The sequence below is a fragment of the Dendrobates tinctorius genome, unplaced genomic scaffold, assembly GCF_039654945.1.
Source record: "Dendrobates tinctorius isolate UK_male_01 unplaced genomic scaffold, ASM3965494v1 ptg000011l, whole genome shotgun sequence".
In the NCBI taxonomy this organism is placed as follows: Eukaryota; Metazoa; Chordata; class Amphibia; order Anura; family Dendrobatidae; genus Dendrobates; species Dendrobates tinctorius.
The window spans coordinates 130,866,368-130,893,913 of NW_027361679.1; the positions used below are offsets into that span (position 1 = coordinate 130,866,368).

The following is a 27,546-nucleotide window of genomic DNA, read 5'->3' on the forward strand; positions in this document are numbered from 1 at the left end:
GCCTAAGGATCGTCAGGAGTGTAGTGACACTGACTCAGGGGAGTGCAGGAGGTCTCCACGTCCCCGTTCCCTATTGCAGGGCCCTCCATTGTAACGGTTTCCCCGGTGTTTCCCTTAACTCTGTTTAAATTCACCCTGCTGGAGGCGGTGTATCCAGTCACACGTGACATTACACACGTTTCATCCGTCTTTTGACGGATCCGTCGGAAATTCTGCGTCCGTCGGCTGGATACAACGGACATAGAAACGTTTTTTGTCAACCTGGAAAAGTCGGACAGCGACGGATCCTGCGCCATCCGCCATTGGCTATAATGGAAGCCTATGGGCGCAGGTTCCGTCACTGTTCGTCAAAAATCGGATCCGTCACTGAAATCCTTATTTTGCAACTGAGCATGCCCGGAATCATGTCTCTTCCTGTAATTTGACCCCAAAATCCATTCTGGCACATAAAATCTCTCTCTCTCTCTCTCTCTCTCTCTCCCTCTCCCTCTCCCTCTCTCCAGAATTCTGTTCCTTTAATTCCTACAGCAAGACTGCTACAACGGATCCATCATAAAAACAGATCCAGTGCATCAGTTTTTTTGCAATATGCACAAGATCCGATCGTCTTTTGCACACTTTGACGTATTGTAACTCATTGCAAAACACTCAAGTGTGAAACAGGCCTAAGCCTAACAACTTTAGTGGAAGTGGTCGTCAAAGCTTGTTATCTGACCATTGTGGAGGTGCTGCGTTAGGGGTCCTGTTACCATAGTTTCTGACTCATTACTTTGCTTGGGGGGACGCCATTGGCTTCCATCTGCCTAAGGCTTCAAAATACCTTGTCCTGACCCTGATCATATTACTAAAGATACCAAAAAGCAGGTCTGTATATGAGAATAATCTAACCAAAAGCAACATAGATGTTTTATATATATATATTTGTGCATAAAAGTTGTTAAAATTATGCAAGTATGAAAAAGAAAGCGTGTAGATAGTGACTTTCTGTATAAAGGAGCAGATGATGATGATTCCGCTTCTCGGGCCTTGGTTTGCACTTGTGCTGATTTTGGACATCCAAGTCTGGATCACACATGACAGAGAGGAGAAGAGCAGGAATGTGTGACATGTGCTCTGTGTTGTTGGAGTTTTCCTGGATTCCTACAGCATCGCGATCAACCATATGGCCTTCTGTCTGACCATGGGCAGGAAGGTGAAGGAGCAGCCGCTTCCTCCCGTCTGTCCATGGCCTTGTAGGTGAAGAAGCAGCCGCTTCCTTCTGTCTGTACATGGCCAAGTAGGAGAAGGAGCAGCCGCTTCCTTCTTTCTGTAATATCCGGTAGGTGAAGGAGCAGCCGCTGCCTTCTGTCCATATTCGGTAGTCTTCTCCTTACCACCACATTGTAGATGAGATGTCCAGATGGTGACATAGCAAGTATTGCTGAAAGAAGTGCTTCAATTTCAGCCTTTAATTACTTGCTATGTTGCTCCAGAGGAAGGCGAAAAATAACCCTGAGGACTCGTTGATGGATTGTCCTCATATCAAGGGAAAAAAATTCCTTCCTGACCCCAAATATGGCGATCGGAATAAATCCCTGGATGTTTAGTGCTCAAATCTACGTGGATGTTATGTGGTGGACGTTCGGTAGGTTTGTCAAAGTCCGGTAAATATTATGCAAATATGAAAAAGAAAGTGTATAGATACATTGACTTTCTGTATAAAGGAGCAGATGATGATGATTCCGCTTCTCGGGCCTTGGTTTGCAATTGTGCTGATTTTGGACATCCAAGTCTGGATCACACATGACAGAGAGGAGAAAAGCAGGAATGTGTGACATGTGCTCTGTGTAGTTGGAGTTTTCCTGGATTCCTACAGCATCACAATCAACCATATAGCCTTCTGTCTGACCATGGGCAGGAAGATGAAGGAGCAGCCGCTTCCTCCCGTCTGTCCATGGCCTTGTAGGTGAAGGAGCAGTTGCTTCCTTCTGTCTGTACCTGGCCAAGAAGGAGAAGGAGCAGCCGCTTCCTTCTGTCTGTGCATGGCCAAGTAGGAGAAGGAGCAGCCACTTCCTTCTTTCTGTAATATCCAGTAGGTGAAGGAGCAGCCACTTCCTTCTTTCTGTAATATCCGGTAGGTGAAGGAGCAGCCGCTTGCCTTCTCTCTGTCCATATTCAGTAGTCTTCTCCTTACCACCACATTGTAGATGAGTTGTCCAGATTTTCAGCCTTTAATTACTTGCTTTGTTGCTCCAGAGGAAGGCGAAATATAACCCTGAGGACTCGTTGATGAATTATCCTCATATCAAGGGAAAAAAATTCCTTCCTGACCCCAAATATGGCGATCAGAATAAATCCCTGGATGTTTAGTGCTCAAATCTACGTGGATGTTATGTGGTGGAAGTTCGGTAGGTTTGTCACAGTCCGGTAAATGAGAAAGTCCAGTTTTGTCGTCTCATTCGATTAATGTAAATCTTCATTCCTGGATGTTACTGGAATGGGGCTGATTGTTATCAGCCTAATAGTCCTGCTGTAAGAAGAGAAATAGACACGTCTGAGAATCAGCTCCTCACATTCAGTATATACAGTGTACTGGGGGATATAACAATAAGGGGTATAGTGAGTAAGTGTGTAACTGGGTAGTGATAACATTATGGATGTCCGTATGTGTTATACTTACAAAGTAATATGGGAATGGTGGGTCGGATCTGCCGCACTCCACATCTCTCCAGTCTATGGAGTGGAAGAACGGGTGGGACCTGATGGATGACGTTATGGCCAATCGGGCAGATGGAGTTTTGCAGAGAAGCTAGAATATGAAAAGAGACCATTAGTCATTAGATTATGTATTATTACTGATAACTTATTACACAATGAACGTGGACTGTCCACATCTTCTATCTATTCTTGTAATCCACCTTCATGTTTATCCATCTGATACTACTCACCCTTTTTATGATGTCAATGGTATCAGTGCATATCCCTGGTGGAAAATAAGGGATGTGCTCACGCAGAGACTGGTGGTATTCGTCCAGTGAGCCTTTGCTGTAAAATGGCCATTCCCCTACGCTCATCATGTATAGGATGACTCCGAAGGAAAAGGAGTCTGCCAGATGGTTATATCCTTCTTCATCCATTATCTGTGGGAACATGAGATTGGAGAGAAGCTGAATATACCGGGAAGGAGAACTACACAAATACTATGAGGACCGGTCTGTGATTAGATGTGAGCAGGATACATTGGGATCAGATTATCCCTCAATCCTGCTATCGGTACCAATCACACAGAGATGTTCCTTACCTCAGGCGCCATGAAACCTTGAGTGCCAACAATGTACCTCACTATGTCACCCTCAGACACATTCACGGCTGATATGCCAAAGTCTGAAATTTTGATGTGTCCAGTGTCTTGGAGGAGGATGTTCTCTGGCTTCAGGTCACTGCAGGGAGAAGGAGCAGACAATGATTGTGAGGATTATTCATGAAAATAACTTTCTACAATAGATATGTAAGGAGACAACAGAGAGTCACAGGTGACAGATTTATGGAGGTGAAATGATTACCTATGTATGACGCCGTGTTCATGCAGGAATTGGAGTCCGCACACCATCTCTGCTGCAAAGAGTCTGTGGAGTAGAAAGTAAAAGATTTATCAGTGGTTACATACACAATCATACGGAGAACATGAGGAGATCACGCACGTGTCCTTTTCACCTCATTATTTGCTCTTGTCATTCTCCATTGCTCTAGGACTACAATGTGCGGGAAGCAGATTATTAAGAGTCAGTATTATAAGACGTTTACCTTGTTGTGTTTGTGTTAAACATCATTGAATCTTTCATGTGGTGAGACAGGTCTCCTCCGGCCATATAGTCCATGGCTATTGCATACTCCGTAGGTGTCTCCATAAACGCCCGCATAGACATTAGGTAGGGGCACCCGGCAGCCAGTCTCATGACTTCTACCTCTGTAGAGATTATGTCCTCACAAGATCTCTTGTCCATGATCTTAATGGCCAGCAGTCCTTCATTGACCGGATCTGATGCCAAGCTGACCTGGAGAAAAATCACAACAGATCAGACCAAACTCCCAGCTATTACTCTGTAACATGTCACTAGTTTATCCCAAGTATCATTACATATGAACATCCTGTAATGAATAAGTCCATCCCTCCTGTGTATCTGTGCAGGATACATTGAGGAACACGGACAAATATAAATTGACACTTACTTTTCCATAGCCTCCTTTTCCAAGATCTTTCAAGAACTCGAGACTGTAAAGGTCCATAGGTTGGTCTGTGCGCACAAGTCCTCTTTGTGGAGAAATCTGTACGCTGGCATCTCCAAGGCCTTGTGCCGGCATGTCTGTTGTGTTGTGGGGTGTCTTTTCCATTCCATCTGCTGAGATGACACAATATTTATTAGCCCCTTAGCGAATTCATAATGGAAATGTTTGTCAGGTTGTGTAGTAAATGTATGGAGCGGGCTCAGGAGCTGAGCATGCATCGTACCAATTCCTGCTGTATTACAAAGCTGCTACCTGCCTATAACTGCAGCCACCAGAGCGTTCTCCAATTACTGCTGTTTAACAATTTCAATGCTGACAATGGTATTTAAACTAAATGACTTCCAATTTGTGTCCACGCAATTGCAGCACATAATTGCAGGGGGCAATTGTTTGAAATGACTACCTGGGCCTGCTGAAAGCCCCTGTCTTTCACTTTCCTTCTCCTGTGAAGACCAGCCTGGCTTAATTTCATATGAGAACATTAATTTAGCTATATATAGTTCTATCACAGTATATAGTACAAGCGATCAGAAAATCACAGGTTCAAGTCCCCTAAGGAGATTAAAGAAAAGAAGTAACTGAAAAAATTGTTACAGAAGAAAATAGAAAATAAATGTTAAAACTTAACTTTCCCATTAGTAATAATAGCAATAATAATGATAATAATAATTTGCCTCTCTAGTATCACCACATCTATATTGGTCCGATACACAAAAATATAATATTTATTATTATTAACGCAAACTTTAAACACTGAAATGAGAAAAACGATGAAAATTCATTTTTTGAGAGTGCCGTATCCACCTAAACAATTGTAATGAAGAGATATCACAATGTCTGGTCTACCCTGGAAAGGTTTCAATAAAAGCTACAACTCGACACGCAAAAAATAAGTCCTCACACAGCTCCATCAAGCTATCAAAATCCAAAGGATACAATGTCTCAAAATGTGGGGACACAAACCAATTTTTTTTAAATTCACAATTTTCTTTCACCACCAAGTAAAAGGAAAACCATTATATTCAGCATTATCACAGTTGTCACTGACGTGGAGAAATATCTTGTGAGGTCATTTTTACCACTCAATGAACACAGTAAAAACAAAAACAATAGAAGAATCACTTTTTTCCCCACACATTGAATCTTTTTCCCTATTTTCCAGAACATTGAATGGTAAAATAAATAATGTTCAAAAGTACAGCTCGGTCCACTAAAAAAAGGAGTGCACATACGGCTACTTTGGCAGGAAAACTAAAAATAAATAGTTATTGGTTTTATAAGGCGTAAGAAAAAAAACCAGACCGTTACCAGTTCAAGAAGGGGTTAACAAATATAGCTCCAGAAGAAATATTACAATTTTATACAGCATTATGTAAATGAGCAGGAAATGTCTAATATTTGGGCTCCCATTTATCAAAACTGTCCATTAGCAAAAAGTTCCTGTTGCCGATAGCAACGAATCACAGCACAGATTCTATTTCTTAACATTCTATAGAACAATGAAAGCGCATTGTGATTGGTTGCTATGGACAACAGGGACAGTTTTTCTGCACTTTCGATAATTGTGGACAGTACATAATATTAGGAGTATAATCCCCCTCACCCCAGTCTTATTATACAGAGCAGTTTCCATCTTACCTGGTTCCTCTTTATCCAGTGAGGTGTTTGGTGGAGAATCACTCAGCTGTTTGTTCTCTGAGATGGAAATGTTTTCAGCTGGTGTCCTGGACCTCTGTAATGCACCATTCCCATTTATAATGGGTTTGGCGTAGATGAGACGTCTTGTACATTGGACAGCCCAGTCTCTGCAGTTCCTGATCCTCTTCTGGGCTGCCGCTCTTTGTAGGTTCGTTGTCTCCAGACTTTCAGATCTAGAGAATGTGACATGTCTCAGGGTTTCTTGGAGAACCTCTTCCAGCTCTAACTCTGCGCTGATGTTTCTCCGCTTATTGAGGATGTCTTCTTTGTTCCTCTTCCGTATTTCAGGGACCAGATCTCCGATTTTTTTCAAGGCGCTAAGAATGGCCCTCTGAAGGTCAGCAGAGGCTGCAGAGTGAGACTCCATGAGGGTCTTCATATTCCTTTTCTCTGTAAGGATCTCATGTCTTTTGGTCTTTCTCATTTTCTCCAGAATTTGTCGTTTGGACGCCATTTCTGAGGCGTCAGTGTCAATGTCCGGTAATATAGAGTCTTTTCGCCCTAAAGTGAACAATGGTACCTGCTCTTCATTTATTCCTCTCTTCTCTCTCAGAACCCGTTCTCTTTGGGCTCTTCTCTTTTTCTCCATTTTAGAATGAATTTTTGCTTCGTTTGTCACGAAAAACAAAAGGGGTTGCCTCACCCTTGGGAGTCTGTAAGGCAGTGATTTTCCTTTGGCTGCAACAATGGAATGTAGAATGTGATGATGTCATGACATCACTTGTGACATCGGCTTTATTGTGATGTCACCATGAGAGAGATGATAGAGATAGACAGATAGATAGATAATAGATATGACATTTAAAGGATGCTGAACCAAACTTTTGCGGATGTATACATGTACATATATACCCTGTGTGCACAATTTGTATTTTTGATTAATTTTATCATTGAACAACTACTGTGCTGCTGGTTGATTCAAAATGTTAATAAATCTGAATATTTAGGAAATTAAAAATGAAGTTTTTTTCTTAGGAAAATATCTCTGTGCGCAGAAGTACTGAGTAACTATTATTGTGCAGATTTATTATGCAACTAAATGAAAAACATACATTTTCTCATCTCATTTGTTATTTTCCTCTTACAGTGAGAATAATAATCAAGGATCTCAAAAAGTTAAAAGATACATTTCGGACATTTAAAAAATGTATATCAGTGCCCACTATAGCCGCCCTTCTGTTCATTAATAGACATAAGCCGCTCATCCATGGAGTCTGTTGCAATCAGCTTTTTGAGCAACACCAACCACAGTCTCCCAGACCCCGGCATTAGATGCATTGATACATAATGTTTTAGAGGTTCCCAATTGGATTCAGGTCTGGGCCTGTTTTGGAGGTGGTAGTGGCCCCCTAACCTCTTGGACCCCTGTGTGGCTGTACAAGTTGCACTGGGTCTGGGGATCATGGACTCATCAATACCTTCATCATCCAGTAACTGCGTACACAGTCTGGTCACATGAGGTTGAGTAATGTCCTGCACTAGGAGTAGCCCAGGGTCCAACGCAGCGCGGTAAGGTCTGACAATGGCTCTAAGAATTTCATCCTGGTACCTAATAGCAGTCAGGAGCCGTTGGCTATCACATAGTGCCCGTCCTCCTACCAGATGATGGTGGAGACTGCATAACGTTCACCACGGCGTCTCCAGACTATCACATCTGTCACTTGCTCAGTGTGAAAATGCTCTCATCTGTGCAGAGAACGTAGGACCGGCCAATTCTGGTGTTCTCGGGTTTGTGCCACTTGAATTACAAGGTGCTGGGCTGTTAGTAAGGAGGCTGCGAATAGGGAATTCAGGTGGGAGAAAGGGAGTAAGCGAGCCAGCGGAGGACCGGGCAGAGACAGGAGATTGGCGATATAAGTGTATGTTATTTTATTTTTTAACCAGTTTGTTTATTGTGCTTTTCGTTCTGCGGAGACTACAAGAAAAAAACAAACAAAGTAATGGACAAATATAGATGGTGTTATTGAATATCCAAACTTTATTGACCAAACAATAGATGTGCAGGAGTAATACAACAAGATGACAGCGGGTGCATTTCCAAATACTAATGTGAATAATCTAAAAACTATAAAAATTGTGTGTCCAAAGAAGCAACTGAATACATAAATCCACTGATAAACTTGGCACAGTGCAAATATGATAACAATACATGTGCTCATGTGAGAGTATACTGGTAATGAACTAAGTGGAAATGGAAAAAAAACGAGGCATCGCTCAATGATGGCCGGTTTACTAGTATAAAAAATGGCCATTGGAAAATGGGTGTGCATGTAGCAATGCTATTATATTGACCCATGTAAAGTGATATAAGCACATGTTGATGTACGTGATAGAATGACAAGGTGTTAAAGTATATAGATGCATATGGAATAACTCACATTGTTCATGTAGGTGTTATATAGTAATAGATGGCTAGGTCAGATAAATGTGTACCTGTATGAATGACAGCAGAGACTTCAGGGAGGATGCGCCAATCCTGAGACGCATTTCAGCGTTTGCCTTCTTCAGGGGTGACATCATCTAGGGCAGGGTTGGGTAATTAATTGTCCCAAGAGGGCTACATGAAAGACCGTGACTGTTGTGGAGGCTGAACCAATATGCCAAAATTAAGATTGCTCAATATTAATACTAACATAGTAATTATAAATATTTTATATTAATTGTATGAATTAATATTGAGCAGAATTAAGTAGCTGACATTCCGTATTTTCCGTATGAGACTGTATAGAGCCATATATATACATACCGTGTGATCCCACATGCAGTCCCCTAAATCCTGTAAGAGCCCACACACAGCCCCCTACATACCGTAAGAGCCCACACACAGCACCCTAGAAACCGTAATAGCCCACACATAGCCTTCTACATTTTATACAGTATGAGCCGCCACATTGTCTCCTGTATACAGTATGAGCCCTCATCTAGCTTTTCCTCTTATATATAGCAGGTTCCCCATGTAGCCTCTGATATACAGCATGTGCCCTATGTAGCCTCTGATACACCCCATGTAACCTCTGATATAAACCATGTGCCCCATGTAGACTCCTATATACAGCAAGTGCCCCATGTAGCCTCTGATATACAGCATGTGCCCCATGTAGCCTCTTGTTTACAGCATGTGCCCCATTTAGCCTCTGGTTTACATCATTGGCCCCATTTAGCCTCTGGTTTACAGCATGTGCCCCATGTAGCCTCTGATATACAGCATGTGCCCCATGTAGCCTCTGATATACAGCATGTGCCCCATGTAACCTCTCTTATACAGCATGAGTCCCCACATATCCTCTTATATACAGCAAGTGCCCCACATAGACTTTTATATACAGCATGTGCCTAACATAGCCCACCTTATGTACAAAATGAGCTCCACATAGCCTCTTATATACAATATGAGCCCCACAAGAGCCTCATATATACAGCATGAGCCCTAAATATTCCCTATACACAGTATAAGCCCCACATAGCCTCTTATATACAGCATGAGCCCCACATAGCCCCCTATATACATCATGAACCCCACATAGGGTCTTATATACCCCATTATTAATAATTATTATTATAGCGCCATTTATTCCATGGCACTTTACATGTAAGGAGGGGTATACATAATACAAACAAGTACAGTGTTCCTAAACAGTACAAATCACAACGGGTACAGGAGGAGAGAAGACCCTGCCCGCGAGGGCTCACAATCTACAAGGGATGGGTGTGAATACAGTAGGCGAGGATAGAGCTGGTCGTGCAGTGGTTTGGTCGATTGATGGTTACTGCAGATTGTACGCTTGTTGGAAGAGGTAGGTCTTCAGGTTATTTTTGAAGGTTTCGTTGGTAGGCGAGAGTCTGATATGTTGTAGTAGAGAGTTCCAGAGTAGGGGGATACGCGGGAAAAATCTTGTATGCAATTGTGGGAAGAGGAGATAAGAGGGGAGTAGAGAAGGAGATCTTGTGAGGATCGGAGGTTACATGCAGGTAAGTACGGGAGACGAGGTCAAAGATGTATGGAGGACACATGTTGTGGATGGCTTTGTATGTCATGGTTAGGGTTTTGAACTGGAGTCTTTGGGTAATGGGGAGCCAGTGCAGGGAATGACAGAGGGGAGAGGCCTGGGGAATAGCGGGAGGACAGGTGGATTAGTCGGGCAGCAGAGTTTAGAATTGATTGGAGGTGTGCAAGAGTGTTAGAGGGGAGACCACAAAGCAGGAGGTTGCAGTAGTCAAGGCGGGAGATGATGAGGGCATGGACTAGGGTTTTTGCAGATTCTTGGTTAAGGAATGTACGGATTCAGGAAAGACTTTTGAGTTGAAGTCAACAGGAAGTGGAAAGGGCTTGTATACTGTATGTGGTTTGAAAGAGAGATCAGTGTCAAGGATAACCCCGAGTCAGATTGCCTTTATATACAGCATGTGCCCCACATAACCCACCCTATGTACAGTTTGAGCCCCACATAGACCCCCTATATACAGCATAAGACCCACATAGTCTCTTATATACAGCCAGAAACACCCTTATACACAGCATGATGCCCCCACTGCTTCCCTATCTGCACTATCATGGCCCTCAGATCCTCTGTACACAGTATGATGCTCCCCACACTGTAAGAGCGCTAACTACACTACTACTAACACTGTATATTGCCCACAAAGCCCCCAATTATCAGTATAATGTCCTCTTATACATAATATGATGTCTCCATAGCTCCCCTATATACACTATCATGGTCCCATAGCTCTTCTATACACAAAATAATGCACTGGTGGACACAGACAGAAAAGGGCCCCTGTACAAGAACAATATAAGGGCCCTTTGCAGCCCAAGAGCTCCTAAAAATCAAAAATAGCACCTCCTTTGAAGGTTGATATGGACTACCCTTACCTTTTGGTCCCCTTTGCGGCTGCACAGGGTGCTCTAATGATATGTTCGCCCCTAAAATAATGCCTCCTACACTGTTTGATGGCCCCCACAGTTTTCTATAAACAGTATGATGCACTCAGTATTGTATGATAGGGTTGTAATGGCAATTCACTGACTACCTATAGATATCTCCAAAAATATAATTAATAATTCACTGTCTAATCCAGTTGGAGTAAATTAATTTAAAATAGAAGATTTTAAGCCACAAATCCTCTCCCAGTACATAGGATATTGACCACTTATTCCTATTTTCTTTCAAACTGGCTAATCAATATATATATTCCTAATGTGAGTAATAGGATATACTGTATATTGGATGAATACTAAGGTCTCAATTGTGAGTATCAACATTCAATAACCCGTGCCACACGAAGGACCTAAAATGACACCATCATCCATATATTGAATATATACTCAGGAATTTGGTTCCCTGCTGGTTACATTATTTAGAACCTGACAGTTGTGATTAATAACAACTATAGTTCTAAAACATCATTCATGAATATAGTCCTAGATTGATAGGTTTAGGAACAACAGAGATATCCACATGGTTCACTGTGGAATAATAATTACTGCTGCTTCATTCATATAGGAAATGACTGGCAACTCCTAAAATAATACCCCTGTGCGTTTCTACAAACATTGGTTACCGCTAGAGATGAGTGAGCACTAAAATAAAATGCTCGGATGCTTGGTTATCGAACCGAGCAATTCCTAATGCTCGGATGCTGGTTTGAAGAACAAGTATGGGAGTCAATGGGAAATCCAAGCATTTTTTTGGCAGACCCTACTAAAAGGTCTGTCAGCAGTGAAAATATTGAAATAGATGGAAAAAGTGTAGAATGGAAGGAGAACAGCATGGTGAAGACCCTTGTAAGCCGCTCCGACTCCCAGATTGCTGCTGAGAACAATGGTGTCACACTTTTACTTCACTTTAAGGAGTGACAATAAAACATTCCAAATCAATAAGAAATTGGAGTTTACAGGAAAAAATATTAAGAAACATTATGTCTTGCAAAATGATTTTTAATAAAGTCAAAACTTAAAAATAAATGTAAAAAAATAATTATTTAGGTAAAATAGAATTGAAATTTCTGGGAAAAAAATAGGAAATTTCTGTGTAATTTATGAAGAAATCAAAAACTGCCCAAAATGTGATGTAAGAAGGACTCAGATACACCCTGTATTAGACATAAAGGAAGTCCTCAGACTAGACTCATAATGGCTATTCAATAAATGCCAAGCCTTCCAAAAATTACAAGCAGGATCATCCATACAATCTTGAAGGCACCAGCCTCATTCAATTGTTGTCAGCAAAATATAGTTGTGGTACTCCTCCATTCACAATAGTTTTACACAGTGTAAATCCTGCTAAAAATTAGAAGCCGGGTCATCTATGCAACCTTGAAGCCACCAGCTGTAGAACCTCATTCAAATATTGTGAGCAAAATTCTGCACAGTGCAAAGCCTACCAAAAAGTACAAGCAGGGTCATCTATACACTCTTGAAGGCAACAACTGGTCAGCCTCTTCAAAATATTAAGAAAGTGTACACCTGCAGTATGCCAATTTTGGTTTTTATTTCAAACCAATTAAATTTCATACAAAGCGGGTTCTACAGTATATATGACAATAGTCCATTTTTGGAACAAATATATTTTATGAACTGTACAAAGCCAAGCAGTTTTAACCCACCGTAACTTTACAGAAAGCACGTTAAACTGTATAGATGAATCATTGAATCCCCAAAAATGTTTTGGAAGATTTTTTTTTTTAGAGTTTAATATGCCAGCAAAATGTAGCAATAACCATGCTACAGTGTATGGATTAATCAATGAATCCATAAAAAGTTGTGAAAGTTGTTTTTACAGTTTAATATACCAGAGAAATGTACCAAGAATCATGTTACTGTGTATGGAAGAGTCACTGAATCTATAAACATTTATTCAAGTTTTTTAAAATTTTTATTTGGCACCAAAATGTAACATAACGCACGTAGTACTGTTTGGATCAGTAATTGAATAATTCAAAATGTTTTTTGGAGTTTTATATAAAACCAAAATGTAACAAAAAGCACGTAAAACAGTATATGGATGAATAATTGAATCCAGAAAAATATCTCACTTCTTTGTCGTAGTTTTAAAAACCAATGAAATGTACTACAGAGCACGGAATATTGTATGGATGATTAATTCAATCAAGATTAATTTTACAATGCTTTTTTTGAGTTTTACATACAAACAAAATGTACCCCAGGACACGTAATACTCTATGGAAGAGGAATATAATAAAACATAAAGACAGATCCAGTGCATCAGTTTTTTGCAATATGCACAGGATCCGTCTTTTGCACACTTTGACATATTCTGACTGATTGCAAAAGACTGAAGTGTGAAACAGGCCTTAGCGGTCAACGTTTTAATGCATATTGGTGTTTGTTAAGTGGCTAAAATTGGCATATTATTAAAGCTTATCTTCTTTGTATGGCTTCTTTGTTAGGTACTTTTGAAGAACCTGAGATAATACAACAAACCGATTTGAATCCCACTTTAGCACTTGGCCTTGGACTGCCAATTTCCATGGACAGTTTAGGAATGCTTTTACCAGCAGTACTAGAACATAAAACCTTGAGAGAACAATTGCGGTTTTTCCATTTAAATGGTTATCAGCTTTGCAAACTCCTAAAAGAGAATCTGAAGACATATGAGAAAGGTAGGTATTTATATCCTTACTACTGGTTCTTCAATTCATAGCGTTTAAAGGTCATGTTTTATGTTCTTTATGTGACTATCTTGTCTCATTTCACATTTCTTTGTCATGTGAACTCATGTTATATTGGAATTGGTGGCATGAAATCTAAGAAATCACAAATCATATTTTTTTCAGTATCTTAGACTATTATTCATGACCATGCAAGAATGGCAAATTACTGGTCCCATTCTTAGTAGAGAAGTTGGCATTAAGTGTGTCAGGGTGTCTTGAGCCAGCTGATGTTCTGAGCTTGAAATGGCTGATGTCAAATATTAAATAGCCAGCATCTTTATCTAACAGCTGTGGCGAGAGATGAGCTCTAATCGCTGCTAATTATTTAACTTCTGCTACTGCACCGCATTGGCTCCTACTGGCCGCCCACAATGCGATTTTGGGGCACCGATGGGTTACCATGACAGCTGAGGGCCTCTTAGGCTAAGTGCCCACATTGCAGAAATGCTGCGGAAATGTCCGCAGCATTTCCGCAACTCCCTGTCGCAGGTAAAACGCATGCGGAATTCGCATGCGTTTTCCCACAAAACACAAGTGTTTTGCAAGCGATTTTAGCTTGCAGAACGCTTGCGCTTTTCCAAGCGATTTGAAGCATCGCTTGGAAAAGCGATTGATAGGTTGGTCACACTTGTCAAGCATAGTGCTTGACAAGTGTGACCAGCTTTTTACTATTGATACTGCCTATGCAGCATCAATAGTAAAAGATAGAACGTTAAAAATAATAAAAAAATAGAGATATACTTACCTCCTGTTGGCCCCCGGAGTCGTCCGCCTCTCAGCGACTCTGCCAGCATCTTCCGTTCCCAGGGATGCCTTGCGACAATGACCTCTGATGACGTAGCAGTCTTGTGAGACCGCTACGTCATCAGAGATCATTCGCACAATGCATCCCTGAGAACGGAAGATGTTGGCATAGTGGCTGAGAGGCGGGACAACTCCGGGGGCTGACAGAGGGTAAGTATATCCATATTTTTTATTCTAATTCTATTTTTTACAGGGATATGGTACCTAGAGCATGGAGGAAAGTCTCCTCTCCTCCAGACCCTGGCTACCATCCGCTCATGAAGCGCTCACTTTTCGCATGGTGGGCATAGCCATATGCGTAAAGTGAGCGTTTCAATGCAGTCCTATGGCGGCGGAATTGCCGCGATTCCGCAGAAAAAATGAACATGCTGTGGATTTTACTGCTATGCGATTCTGCAGTGGTAAAATCTGCAGCATTGGCACAGCAACTGCGGAATCCCATAGGATTGCATGGGGATGCGTTTTTTAAGCGTTTCCGCTGCGACGAAAACGCATAAACACTACATAGGCACACAGCCTTAATGTCCTCATTCCTGCCATTTCTGCACACCTTTTAAGCAAGAGCTGAGCTCTTTAGGAGACTGAGATATTCACTATATACTGCAATAAATAGTACTGTATTACAGTATAATATTATGAGTAGAGATGAGCGAACTTGTGGATGTTCAAGTATGACAAGCAAAGTAAGAAGTTTAAGTTTGAACTTGACCTTGAACTTGACCAGAGCCCAATAGAAGTCAATGGGTACCCTAACTTCAGTGTTTTAAAACAGCTGTAAGGCCTCTTTCAGAGATGTCGGTGTGTCCTGTACGTGTTGTGACAGTTTTCACACTTAGACAGGTACCATTCAAATAAATGGGTCTGTGCACGTCAGTGTGTTTCCACAGACCATGTGTCCATGGGTAAAATTCCCGGACATGTCCGATTTTAACAGCAGCACGGGCCGCAAACGTCCAGCGCACGTACATGGGGATGTCATTTGTGTGACACTTACCGGCGCCTGAGAAGCAGTGGTACAGTTAGCTTTGTTCCCCGGCGCTGGGTGTTAAAGACTGCTCTCATCATTCTCCCCTGCTCTGCCAGCGATCATTGCGAGCAGAGAGAATGATGAGTTATAGTCAGCCGATAACAGTGCGAGCAGGAGTGGCTGATGGGAGTATTCATCATCTCCCACCTGCGCTATAAAAAAATAAATTAAAAACACAGCGTGAGTCTCCTTGTGTTTTTGACAACCAGCCAGGCAAAACTGACAGCTGGGGGCTGCAACCCTCAGTTGTCAGCATTAGCAATGCTGGTTATCAGGAATAGAGGGGTCCCCACACTGTTTCTTTTAAATAAATTCTTTAAATAATAAAAAAAAAATGGCATGGGGTCTCCCACATTTTTGACAACCAGCCTATCTAAAGGAGATAGCTGAGAGCTTGTATTCTCAGTCTGGTAAGGGGCCATTGATATTGACCCCCTCAGCCTAAAAAATAGCAGCCTGCAGCTGCCCAGAAAAGGCACATCTATTAGATGCACCATTTCTGGCACTTTGCCCGCCTCTCCCCACTTGTCCTAGCGGTAGCAAGTGGGGTAATATTTGTGGGGTTCATGTCACCTTTGTGTTGTCTTGTGACATCAAGCCCACGGTTTAGTAATGGGGAGGCGTCTATATGGCCTCCTTCACACATCCGGTTTTCGCCGTCAGGTGCAATCCGGCATGTGTGTGAAAAAACGGATCAGGTTTTTTTTACCGCCGGATGTGGTTTTTTCTCATTGATTATAACATGTGCCGGATCGCGCCGCATGTGCCTGCGTTTGTTACAGTTTTTGCCGGATCCGGCTTTAATATGGTGTCCGGCTGCCGGACAGAACGCATGCTGTAATGTTTTTTCGTCCAGCGTAAAAAACCGGACAAGCGCAGATGCGGCGCTGCCGGCACTGTGTCAGCATGAAAGCGTATGAGGACTTCCGCCCGCCGGATCAGTGTATCGCCTGATCCGGCCACCGCTTTCAGGCTTTTGCACTCTGCGCATGCCCGGTGAACCCCATACTGCGCGACTTAATGCCCCGTGACAAGCGCGGAACTTCAGCCGCATCTCACTCCGGTGCATCCGTTCATGGCCGCTTCCGGCACTCCGGCTTTTCGCCGCACACCGCCGGAATGTCCCCAACGGAAGTGTGAAAGTAGCCTTAGACTCCTATCCATTACTAATCCTGTACTTGTATGGTAAATAAACACACCGCAAGTATAAATTCTTTTATTTGAAATCAAAACAAAGCACACTCTTCCATTTTTATTTAAAAATAAACAGTTATACTCACCTAACGCCCATTCCACTGAATCCCTCATTTCTTGCAATAAAACATAAACAAATATCCCTCGGCTGTCCAACATTCTGTCCTATGTCGTTATTCATGTCTGGGGATAAATACTTTTCAACCTGGACGGTGCCAAGATGCGACCGTCCAGGCTGAGAACCACTGGTCAGCGCAGTATCAGTGAGCAGCGTTGACCTCATCAAGATTACCGCCGGTCACTGAGGCTGCGTTCCCAGCCTGTCTGAACTGCAGTGACCTCAGCACCGTGACAAAAAGTCACTGAGTACACCAAAGACCTGTGGTGAACTCACTGAGTTGAAGTGCAATTATCTCAATAACTTTTAACTGCAGTGAACTTTTTCTCACAGTGCGGAGATCACCGCAGTTTAGTCCGGCTGGGAGCCCAGCCTTAGCAATCGGCCATATCTTCGATGATGCTGCATTCGCATCAACTCAATCACCTGTGGTTCTCAGCCTGGACGGTCGCATCTTGGCACCGTCCAGGTTGAAAAATATTAATCCCCAGACATTGATTACGGCTTGGGGCAGAATGTTGGACAGCCGAGGGATATTTGTTTATGGCTTGGGGCAGAATATTGGACCGTAGTGGGATATTTGTTCTTTTTTATTTTTGTTTTACCGGTACCGGAAATATCAGGAGGAGCGGGTCCAAGTGGAGGAGCTGAATGTGGCGGTGTAGGTGGAAGAGGCAGGGGAGGAGGAGATATCAAAGACTTTTTTTTTTTTTGTTAGGGAACTGACTTAAAAGAATATATATAAAAAAAAAAACAAATAAAATAAGAATCTAGAAGCAAGTGGCGGAGGTCCAGATAGAGGTGTATATGGAAGGAGGAGGAGGTGGCCAACACTGGTTTTGTGGGTGTGTTTTGGGGGGTGGATGTGGAGGGGGAAGAACTCTGAAAACAGACAGTGTAATGGTCTGCTGGCCACTGTCCCTCTGTAAACAGGTCGTGTAATACTCTACACTTTTTTGGTTTGAAAACAATGAGGAGAGCATCAAATAGGGGACAGGTCCGTGTAGCTGTTGGTGGTGTAGCTGCTGCAAGGAGATGGAGGACGTGGTTGATCTGTGCCTGCTACCAAGGTTATGGTATTGGAGTCGTGAAGTCATTGTCCATTTTGGTGGAGTCTGTATAAAATGAGTCGACTCAGACTCCTAAAATACAGTGGGTATGGAAAGTATTCAGACCTCTTTAAATTTTTCACTTTTTGTTTCATTGCAGCCATTTGGTAAATTCAAAACAGTTCGTTTTTTTATTAATGTATACTCTGCACCCAGTATTCAGACCTTTTTCTCAATATTGAGTAGAAACACACTTTTGAGCTAGTACAACCATGAGGCTTCAAGAGAATGATGCCACAAGTTTTTCACACCTGGATGTGGGTATCCTCTGCCATTCTTCTTTGCAGATCCTCTCCAGGTTCGTCAGGTTGGATGGTAAACGTTGGTAGACAGCCATTTTCAGGTCTTTCCAGAGATGTTCAATTGGGTTTAGGTCAGGGATCTGGCTGGGCCAGTCAAGAATGGTCACAGAGTTGTTCCGAAGCCACTGTTATTTTAGTCGTGTGCTTAGGGTCATTGTCTTGTTGGAAGGTGAACCTTAGGCCAAGTCTGAGGGTCCAGAGCACTCTGGAAAAGGTTTTCATCCAGGATCCCTCTGTACTTGGCCGCATCCATATTTCCTTCAATCTCAACCAGTCATCCTGTCCCTGGAGCTGAAAAACACCCCTGTAGCATGATGCTACCACCACCATGTTTCACTGTTGGGATTGTATTGGGCAGGTGATGAGCAGTGCCTGGATTTCTCCACACATGCCGCTTAGAATTATTACCAAAAAGGTCTATCTTCGTCTCATCAGACCAGTGTGGGTGGTTGACAAGCTTTGCTGCTTCCTATTGGAGTCAGCATACACCAAGGCAGGATTCTCAAAACAAAAACAGAGCCTTTCTGGCTTAACAGAAAAACAAAACAAAGTGTAACAGAGTCCATTTTCTCAACCTGCAGGCACCTGGCAAAGTTCTCCGCTCCTCCTTGGAGCTATGTGGGAGTACTTCCTCTCCTAAGACACCATCCAGACTGTCTCACCTGTCCAGGTATTTAACCCAGGACCATGTTATGATCACGTAATTGTGACATCACCGCAGAGCCTGCTAGTACACCTGCCGGTGTCAGCTGCAGAAAGAGTTATGGTGAGCACTCTCCCTCCCACTCTGAGTGCTCACATAAAATCAGCTCATGTATGCAGCTTACTTTAACCCTCCCAACACTTAGTGTGCTGGAGGAAAAATATCCTGGTTTCATACCACTGACGCCAACATGCGCAGTGACACATTTCTCCCATCGTACACTCTGCCAGTGACCCTGACATACCAGAGAATCTTATTTCTCATAGTATGGGAGTTCTTCATATGTTTTTTCTATGTAGGCTTTCATATGTCTTGCACTGAGGAGAGGCTTCCGTCGGGCCACTCTGACATAAAGGCCCGACTGGTGGAGGGCTGCCGTGATAGTTGACTTTGTGGAACTTTCTCCCATCTGCCTACTGCATCTGTGGAGCTCAGCCACAGTGATCTTGGGGTTCATCTTTACCTCTTTCACCAAGGCTCTTCTCCCACGATGTGTCAGTTTGGCTGGACAGCCAGGTCTAGGATGACTTCTGGTTGTCACAAACTTCTTCCATTTAAGAATAATGGAGGCCACTGTGCTCTTAGGAACCTTGAGTACTGCAGAAATTCTTTTGTAACTTTGGCCAGATGTGTGCCTTGCCACAATTCTGTCTCTGAGCTCCTTGGCCAGTTCCTTTTGACCTCATGATTCTCATTTGGTCTGGCATGCACTGTGAGCTGTGAGGTCTTATATAGACAGGTGTGTGACTTTCCAAATCAAGTCCTATCAGTTTAATTAAAAACAGCTGGACTCCAATGAAGGAGTAGAAGCATCTCAAAGAGGATCACAAGGAAATGGACAGCATGTGACTTAAAAATGAGTGTCTGAGCAAAGGGTCTGAATACTTATGACCATGCGATATTTTGGTTTTTCTTTTTTAATAAATTTTCAAAAATGTATTCACTTCTATTTCTTCAGCCAAGATGGGGTGCAGAGTGTACATTAATGAAAAAAAAATGAACTTTTTTGAATTTACCAAATGGCTGCAATGAAACAAAGAGTGAAAAATTTAAAGGGGTCTGATTACTTTCTGTACCCACTATAATAAATTGGGTACAGTAGTTCAATGCAGTATGTGCTGTAAAATTTTTCAGAAGAATTTGGGAAAGTCATTAAGTGTACATGCTCAGTAGTCAGGCAGAGCTGTGACGTCGGGAGTCAGGGAAATAGAGGAGTCTGAGGTTTCGCTTACCAACGCCACAGCACTGCCTGCTACGCATACAAATGAAACACCTTTCTCTGGTGCAGGAAATTCTGTGTAATTTCATAGGCATGAGTACAGCTGAACAAATGGTGAGGCCAGAACACGTAGAACTCGTTTTACATTGATTGGCTGAGAGTGCCTTCAGTTCCTTTGCTTTGTCTTCCACCCGCAACCCTTGTGAAAACGCAGATTTTGCACCTGCGGCCCATGGGCATCTGTATTCCACCTCACCCCCTTGCAAATCAGGCAAACAGTCGGAGCCTCAAGTCATGCAGCTGTCACTTCTGCTTTTTGATGACTCTGCTGGCTGTGGTTCCGTTGGCCATCCACCTGGACCTGGTTAACCATTGGAGGAAATTGAGTGCATTGATGCCCAACCACTTGTTTTGTTGGAGGATGAGTAGGTGGAAGGGTTAGTGCAAACTGTCAGCTGACCACTGCTGAAGCTTTCTGCTTTGTGTAGTATGGCAAAGATGGCAAGGGTGAGGACTGGGTGGAACATCATGCAGAGGATTATTATTATTAATAATTTTAATTAAAGCACCATTGATTCCATGGTGCTGTACATGAGGAGATGTTACATACAAAACACATTTGAAATTACAATTAACAAACTAATGGACAGGTACTGAGGGGAGAGGACCCTACCCTTGTGGCCATACATTTTACATGAGGGAGACAGTAGGTTTGGGGGCTGCAGCAACTCTGTTATCGGCGAGGTGGCAGTGGGCTCATTGTAGACTCTAAGCTCTTCTGAAGACATGGATTTTCAAGATCCGCTTGAAATTTCATAATGTAGAGGATAATCGGTTGTGTTGGGCCACAGAATTCTACAGATGGGGAATACTCGGGAAAATTCTTGCAGGCGATTGGATGAGGAACGTGCAATTATGTAGGAGAGAAGGAGGTCTTGGGAGGACCAGAGATTATGTGTTGGGAGATATCATGAGATTAGTTCAGAGATATATGGGGGAGACATATTATGGACTACTTTGTAGGTCAGTGTTAGTAGCTTGAATTGAATGCGTTGTGGAACTGGGAGACAGGGGATTAGCAAAGAGAAGTGGAAAAGTAGGGCAGCAGGGTTGAGGACAGACTGGAGAGGTGTGATGATGTGATTCTAAACCCCAAATGGAGTCAAGGCCAAATGCCTTTCACCATTCACACCATTATCTGGCCAAGCGTCCACACATGTCTTGAAGGATGGCTTCCTGTATCAACAGTGGACAGGTAGACTAATATTCAGCCAGGAGACAGTCTTGAGGATGAGGAGCAACAGTGTTCACAGCAGGGTAGCACTCTAGTCAGGAACATACAGTGTAAAGCCCCCGCCACACATAGCAATCTCGCTAGCGAGATCGCTGCTGAGTCGCAAGTTTTGTGACGCAACAGCGATCTCACCAGCGAGATCGCTGTGTGTGACCGCTATCAGCGACCGGCCCCCCTGCCGGGTATCGCTGATCGTTGTTGAAACGTCTGGACATTTTTGGGGTCGCTGGTCTCCCGCTGGCCATCACACATCGCTGCGTGTGACAGGCGGGAGACCAGCGAGCAGGAGCTGGCAACCAAGGTACACATCGGGTTTCTAAGAGGCGCTCGGCACCTAGAAACCCGATGTGTACCTGTTAGGAACGGCGGAACGCACTAAATAAAAATAAATAATAAAGTGCGTTCACCGCTCGGGGTCCACCGTGCAGTAGGTGTTACACCGCTGCTAGGTAATGACAGAGGAGCAATATGGCGGTATAATGCGCACGGGTTCAACTTCACCCGAAGTGCGCAGAGCGGGCTCTGTTCACACACAGAGGCGCCACAACATAAACATACAAAAACGCTGAGCCTGTTAGTGACACAGGCCTCAGGTAAATGCACACACGGTATCTGGTCACAGGAGCAGGACCTAAGACAGAGGAGCTGCGTCCCCCTAGACCTACCGTGTGTGCGGCGTCGCTACTGCAAGCGCCAAAAGGGCTGCGACTGCAGCGCGGCGTAGGACACTGCCGCTCGACGACAAAGCTGGAAAGCAAGCGCAATGTCGGACGCTAGCGTAGAGGTGCGGTGTGCACAGCGGCCTAAGGCTTGCCACTGACTGGCGCTGACTGCTAAACTAATTCCCTATCCACAAGAGTAATATCAGAGGGAAGGGGTTTTATAATGAGTCAGTCACAAGAAACATACATCCGTCACCATTCACACATAGCAAGTATAGTCTGTACTAGCGCATGGCGGAACGGCCATGGGCGCTTTTTATAGCCGTGCGGGACCTTCCATATCTCTGAGATGGACCAATGAGATCTGGAACAGGACCTGTGCACATGACTCCCGATATCCAATGGGAGATTGTCTCGTGAGCATGCCCAGTAGGAGCACAGAGGGACTTAGTCTCTGGGGAGGTCTGCTGCAAAGCAATCTCCTCTGCAGTAGAAAGACAGCTTGAGACCCCAGAATGTGAGGCTCTAGATTCCTGCAGAGCAGACGCAGAAACCTGACGCCTAACAGTACCTTAGTTACCAGCGCTCTGATGCAGGGAGCTGGTAACCAAGGTACACATCGGGTTTCTAAGTGCCGCGCGCCCCTTAGAAACCCGGTGTGTACCTTGGTTACCAGCTCCCTGCATCAGCGCGCTGGTAACTAAGATACACTGTGGGTAAGTAAGCGGCGTGCGTCGCTTGTTACCCGCGTCGCAGGTCCTGATCGCTGATGAAGCTGCCTGTTTGACAGCTCACCAGCGATCATGTAGCGACACACCAGTGATCCTGACAAGGTGATATCGTTGTCGGGATCGCTGGTGAGTCGCTATGTGTGACGGGGCCCTAAGGCCCTAGAGGCAACAAAGTAATATAAAGATAAGGGAAGGGTAAAGGTAACTCCACTTGGAACAATCTTTGGTAATAATAACCAGTACACCTGAACATGTTAACCTCTTCTAGACCAGTATAAAGGAATCTATTGCTGGCATCCTCTGATCAGTGGAGCTAGCTTAAATGGGGAAATAGCAGACATGACTGGTTCTCCTGCATCATGTGACCACAGGCAGTCAACAAGCTATGTTCAGCAAAGATCGCTAGTGGGGCCACATCTAGAATACGGGATCCAGTTTTGCACCCCATATTTTAAAAAGGATATTCAGAAGTTAGTTCAAAGGCGGGCAACTAAATTATTACAAGGAATGGAAGGCCTCTCGTATGATGAGAGGTTGGAAAAGTTGGGCTTGTTTAGCTTAGAAAAAAAAACGCCTCAGAGGAGATCTCATTTACATGTATAAATATATGTGTGGTCAGTACAAATAACTTGCACTTGACTTATTCCTTCAAAAGTCCATACTAAGGACCAGTGGTCACTCATTACAGGTGGAAGAAAGGTGATTCCGATAGCTAAATAGGAAAGGGTTCTTTACAGTTAGAGCAGTCAGACTGTGGAATGCCGACCACAAGAGGTAATGATGGCAGACACTATAGCAGTTTAAAAAAAGGGCTGGATGATTTCCTCAATACACAACATTGTGGGTTATAGATTATTAAGTGACAAAATTTACATTTGGTGGAGAAACGTTGAACTTGATGGACATACGTTTTTTTTCCACCTATGCAACTATGTATGTAAGATTTAACTCCTTCTAACCTGCCTTGGAGCTGTAGCTCTAGAAGTCGATGCCCAAATCACACTGTGCTGACCATAGCTGTCTATGGAGTCACAAGGAGGATTGTCTGAACGTGTGGAATCCACAGACCCTGACACTGCCATGACAGTTGGAGAGGTTTCAGAAAACCTCCTTGTGACACTGGGCTATCAAAATGTTAAATTGATTAGCCCATACTGTAAGGAGAAAAAAAAATCAAACTTTGTATTCTGGCGTTTTGATTATGTATATATACAGTTGAAACCAGAAGTTTACATACACTATATAAAAAGAAACATATGCATGTTTATCTCAATCTCTGAAATGAAATCAGAATAAACCCTTGCCATTTTAGGTCAATTAGGTTTACCATAATTATTACTATTTGCTGAATGCCAGAATAATGAGAGAGAGAGATAGAGAGAGAGAATGTTCTAAGGCATTTTTATTACTTACTGCAAAGTCAAAAGTTTTCATACAATTCATTAGTACTTGGTACCGTTGCCCTTAAACTGAATGACTTGGGTGAAACGTTTGGGATATCCTTCCACAAGCTTCTCACAATAGTTGGTCGGAATTTGAACAAATTCCCCTGACAAAACTGGTGTAACTGATCCAGGTTTCTAGGTCGTCTTGCTCGCACCTGCCTTTTCAGCTTTGCCCATAAATTTTCAATAGGATTGAGATCAGGGCTTTGTGATGGCCACTCCGAAACATTGACTTTGTTATCCTGAAGCCACTTAACCATTTTGGCAGTATGCTTGGGGTCACTGTCCATTTGGAAGACCCATTTCCGCCCGAGCTTTAACTTCCTGGCTGATGTCTTGAGATGTTACTTCAGTATTGCCACATAATCTTCGTTTCTATTGATGCGATCTATTTTGTGAAGTTCCCCAGTCCCTCCTGCAGAAAAAAAACTCCACAACATGATGCTGCCACCCCTGTGTGTTTTTCCATTACCAATTTTTGTCTTGATACTATGCTAATGATCATGTTATGCTTAATTAATGTCTCTGTGTCTGGTATCCGCATCAGGGTCCTCCTGTGAAAACAGATGAGATTATGTTGTCTACTATGACCTGTTACATACCATGTAGATTAGGGTTACCAACCATTCTTCATTATTAAACTCCCTGTATATTTAAAACTTCAATTCCCCGCTATGAGATAGGTTACTGATGATAGTTTACAGGGAATTGGATCGTTTTAACTTTGGACTTTTATTCTACACCCAACTACTAGGTCTTGGTACAAATAGATAGGTGCGTCAATTTTCCTCTTATTATTATCCCCTTTTTAAAGAGGTAGAGGAAAAAGAAAGGAAGGAGAGAAAAAATAAAAAACAATTGTATGCACTTAGTCACCTTATTTGATTTAAAATACATAATGGTCCACTGACCCTAGGTGACAGATAGTAGCTATTCTTTAAAACGTAGAGCTGAACCACCGGATGGGAACATTTCTTTAGTAGAGCTGAGGTTACATCACAGTAACAGCCCAATGACCATGATCGTCAGGTAAGTTTACATCTCCACAGAGACTCCGATAGCGTGCAATTATTATTATCAATTATACCATTCACCTGTAAAGGGGTTGTGACACAAATGGTCTCCTGCCACTGCAGGGTCCCATTATATATATCCTCTTTGCCCAACTAGTATTATCTTATTTAGGAAATGCTTAGGGAGATTTGTTTGTTTACACTGATGTTGGGTAACCTGTAGCAGCCTACACTTGGGGACTGTCCTTGTGAGGACAGGAGCAAGGCGGGGGTTCGACAGGGAGTAAGAGGAAAATACCCCCATCCCCCCATATATGGACTGTATACCTTGCTCCTGTCTTATATGTATGCAAACGTTTGGTTTGGTCTGATTTCATGTCAGATATTGAGAAAAATATGCATATGTGTCTTTTTTATATAGCGTATGTAATTTTCTGGTTTCAACTGTAGAAAAATATTTAGAATTGAGAGTCCTCAGTGGTTGATACCTTTTTAATGGCTAACTGAAAAGACTGTAACAAATGGCAAGCTTTCTAGACTACTCAGGTCTCTTTATCAGGCATAGACTAATACAACATGTGAAGAATCACATATTTATGCACAGCACAGCACAGAAAAAATGCAATAGATATGACAAGTGATGTGAAGAACTATCGTTATGGGAGAGTGATAACACTATTGTCTTCCGATAGATGCTACTGCGCAAGTGCCGCCACCAGCTCCTTATTCCTGCAGCCAAAAAAAATGTACACTACAACAAAATGGCGGCGCTTGGTACGCAACAGATGCTACTTCACATGCGCCGCCTCTGGCGTCATTTTGTTGCAGTGTAAAATTTTTTTTGACTGCAGCGAGGAGCCGGCGGAGGTGCTTGCTTAGTATCATCTATCTCGTACCGAGAGATGCTACTGCGCATGCGCTGGTGACATTTTGTTGTAGTGTACATTTTTTGGGGCTGCAGCAACAAGGAGCTGGTGGCGGTGCTTGCGCATTATCATCTATCGGAACAAGATAGATGCTAATGTGCAGGCGCACCCGACCCCTCCATATTGATGGTGTTTTTTTTCTTTGAAACACAGGAAGATAACAGGCACTAACCGAGAGAGAGTGCGCAGGCGCCGCCATTTTGATTAAGTGAGATGCTTTTTTTCAAATACATAAATTAGTATATTCTTTATGCAAACTAGAGGGCAGGTCAGTGAGGGATCAGTGACCTGTTAGCAGTCTGCATTATGAATATCTAATCAGAGCACCACATAAACCAACCCTGCCTTTGGTCACGAGAATCTCATTAGCACAAAACTGAAAATAAATATTAAGAAACAGCCACAGACGGATTTCATCAACCAAGGTATCAGTTTATTCAGTATAACGGCACTGACCTGACACTATGTGTAGGTTACAATGCACAATCCTGCTGACAGGTTCCCTTTAAGCAAGCTAATTCAATGACAATCCTGAAGTGTTGTGCACATAATCAGTAAATTTCCTTTGAGTATTTGCATTGTGTTTTTTTCTGCAGCATGTCAATTCTTGTACGTTTCTACAGGGTTTTTCACCCATTTACTTCAATTGAGTCAGTCAAATCCGAAGCAAAAACGCAGGTATAAAAATGTTTGCTGATTTGCTGAGTTTTTGTTTGCATTTTCACGCATTTCCTTAGGTGTTTCCCATCTGTGTGACAGCGTGGGAAACACCAGTGTGGTGGTTCTTATCGGCAGTAATGCTACCGCTGGTGAGACAGTCAGAGCGCTGCCGGGTCATGCTGTCAGAAGTCAGCGTGACCCCGCAGCTGTGACCTACAGTGACGACCCTCGGTAAAACGCTTACCGCAGGTCAGCAGGCGTGGGCTGATGAGACTACTGCTCACATTGGGCTACATTATCCTATCAAAAAAGCTTGGAGAACTTCTTAATAAAATCAACAATATTTTATTAAACCCAATAATTAATAAAACACATAAATTGTAAGTAGTACATGATTAGACAATACATGATACCTTCAAGTAAGAAGTGGTACAAATATTAGATAGTTCTTTAAAAATACATGATTATTCTCACAAAACACCGTCCTCATTATATTGGACTATGGAACTATTGTAGCCGGGTATATGGTTTAAATCATGTATTGTCTACTCATGTACTACTTACAATTTGTGTTTTCTTAATTATTGTGTTTAAAATAAAGAATTTTTGATTTTACTAAGAAGTTCTCCAAGCTTTTTTGATAGGATAATTTAATCGTTGATTTAGGAGAATTAGTTTTGGGCACAAAATACTATCGGATA

The 27,546-nt window shown here is 42.8% G+C and overlaps 1 protein-coding gene across 2 annotated transcripts in view; it reads left to right on the forward strand.

Annotated features, from left to right (window-relative positions):
• The window catches only part of LOC141051090 (GPI ethanolamine phosphate transferase 2-like), a 211,424-nt gene that overhangs the window by 93,747 nt on the left and 90,131 nt on the right, over window positions 1-27,546 (forward strand). For both annotated transcript variants that reach the window (XM_073547960.1, XM_073547970.1), the window contains exon 6: window positions 13,375-13,587. In XM_073547960.1, coding sequence (XP_073404061.1) covers window positions 13,375-13,587 — 213 coding nt within the window. The remainder of the gene's footprint in view (window positions 1-13,374; window positions 13,588-27,546) is intronic.